Here is a 1,391-nt window from a genome sequence, read left to right as displayed (position 1 = left end):
CCTTTGTGGGTGTGTGTAGGTGTGTGTGTGGGTGTGTGTGGGGAGATCCGCGTTTGCCGTGCGTGGTCTGCGAGGAAGGAAGGGAGGGAGGGAAGACGGCGGCGGGCTCCTGCCGCGGCCGCTTCGCCGTCGCCGTCGCCCAAATTTCAGGAAGGGAGGGGGAAAAAGGGCACAGGGAACTTCACAGCAGCAGGAGCCGGGGAACCCGGGGAGGCGGGAGGAGGAGGAGGAGGTGGTGGAGGGGCGCAAAGAGAAGACGAGGACGAAGCGTTCACGACAAGAAGTATGGGGAGGGTCCCGTCGATGCACCTTTGCTGCGGGTGCCTCTCCCCCCTCCCCTCCCAAGCGCCGCACCTGCACGCGCACACACACATACACACCCCTCCACCCCTCGCAGCCTGCACTCGCCCTTAACCGCAGGACTTAGTTACTTTCTTTACCTTGTTTTTTTTTTTTACTTGTTCCTTGTTCCTTGTTCTTATTTGTGTTAGGCCAGAATGGAACAACGTCGTCTGCTCAGCGGCGCTCGTGGCTGCCGTGACGACGGTGGTGGTCTTCGTCAGAACCGCGGTGGCGCTGGCGACTACCAGAGCGGGAACGGCGGCGAAACCTCTCGCGGCTGTCGGACCTCCGCCGTTCAGGAGAGTCACGGCCCCGTTTCTCCCCGGAAAGCGGCGGGGGGCCCTGGCTCCACTGCGGCGCAGCCACCGGCATCTGCATCGGCACACGCGGCGGGAGCGGCTGTGACGGTGGGGCAGCGTACACGCCGCCAGCGCCCACCGCGACTTGCGCCTGTGGTGGCATGGGGTACCCACCGGCATGCATCATGGGGGCAGACGGCATCGGCGCGGGCACCGCGGCGCCGTACGGTGCGTACGGTCGTGCGCCGTAACCGCCTTGATATCCGCCACCACCGCCGCCGCCGCCACTTCGGTAGCCGCCGCCACCACCACTTCGGTAGCCGCCGCCGCCGCTTCGGTAGCCGCCGCCTCGGTAGCCTCCACCGCCTCGGTAGCCTCCACCACCGCCTCGGCCCATGACCTCGTAGAGTTCCTGGGGAACCTCCTGATTGGCGCGGCGCAAGAGTTCGATCAAGTCGCGGATCGTCTTCGGTGGATCAGCGGCGCTTATAAAAGAGTACGCATCGCCTCGTTTTCCGGCACGTCCAGTTCGTCCTGTTCCAGTTAGATGCAAAGTCAGACATAATTACAGAGCAGCACAGCAGGGGGAGAGAAGGGAACGGAGCGGGGTGTTCAGGTTGAAGCAAAAATCAGATAAATAGTAAAGAATTATTTTTTTTTATTACGTCGGCGTTGGCGACAGCCGCTCGGGAGCTGTGAGGCACGCTCTGGCTGGGGGAGATTGTGACGCACGTGTGTGTGTGTGTGTGT

At 62.9% G+C, this 1,391-nt stretch overlaps 1 protein-coding gene across 1 annotated transcript, besides 5 other annotated features; it reads right to left on the bottom strand.

The window, feature by feature from the left end:
• Nucleotides 1-4: 4 nt before the first annotated feature.
• Nucleotides 5-40: a microsatellite.
• A 31-nt stretch (nt 41-71) lies between these two features.
• Nucleotides 72-93: a microsatellite.
• Nucleotides 94-209: 116 nt separating this feature from the next.
• Nucleotides 210-266: a microsatellite.
• A 178-nt stretch (nt 267-444) lies between these two features.
• Nucleotides 445-484: a sequence feature (A-rich).
• A 32-nt stretch (nt 485-516) lies between these two features.
• Nucleotides 517-1,038, bottom strand: Tco025E_10098 (ATP-dependent DEAD/H RNA helicase; the record flags this gene model as incomplete). The annotated part of the gene is made up of 1 exon (XM_029376887.1): nt 517-1,038. The coding sequence occupies one exon, from the start codon at nt 1,036-1,038 to the stop codon at nt 517-519; it is 522 nt and encodes a 173-aa protein (XP_029222994.1).
• A 335-nt stretch (nt 1,039-1,373) lies between these two features.
• Nucleotides 1,374-1,391: a microsatellite.

The sequence above is a fragment of the Trypanosoma conorhini genome (assembly GCF_003719485.1).
Source record: "Trypanosoma conorhini strain 025E chromosome Unknown Tco_14.4_contig_01465, whole genome shotgun sequence".
NCBI classification, from domain to species: domain Eukaryota; phylum Euglenozoa; class Kinetoplastea; order Trypanosomatida; family Trypanosomatidae; genus Trypanosoma; species Trypanosoma conorhini.
The sequence above is the reverse complement of the archived record's forward strand: the minus strand, read 5'-3'. Positions and strand labels throughout refer to the sequence as shown.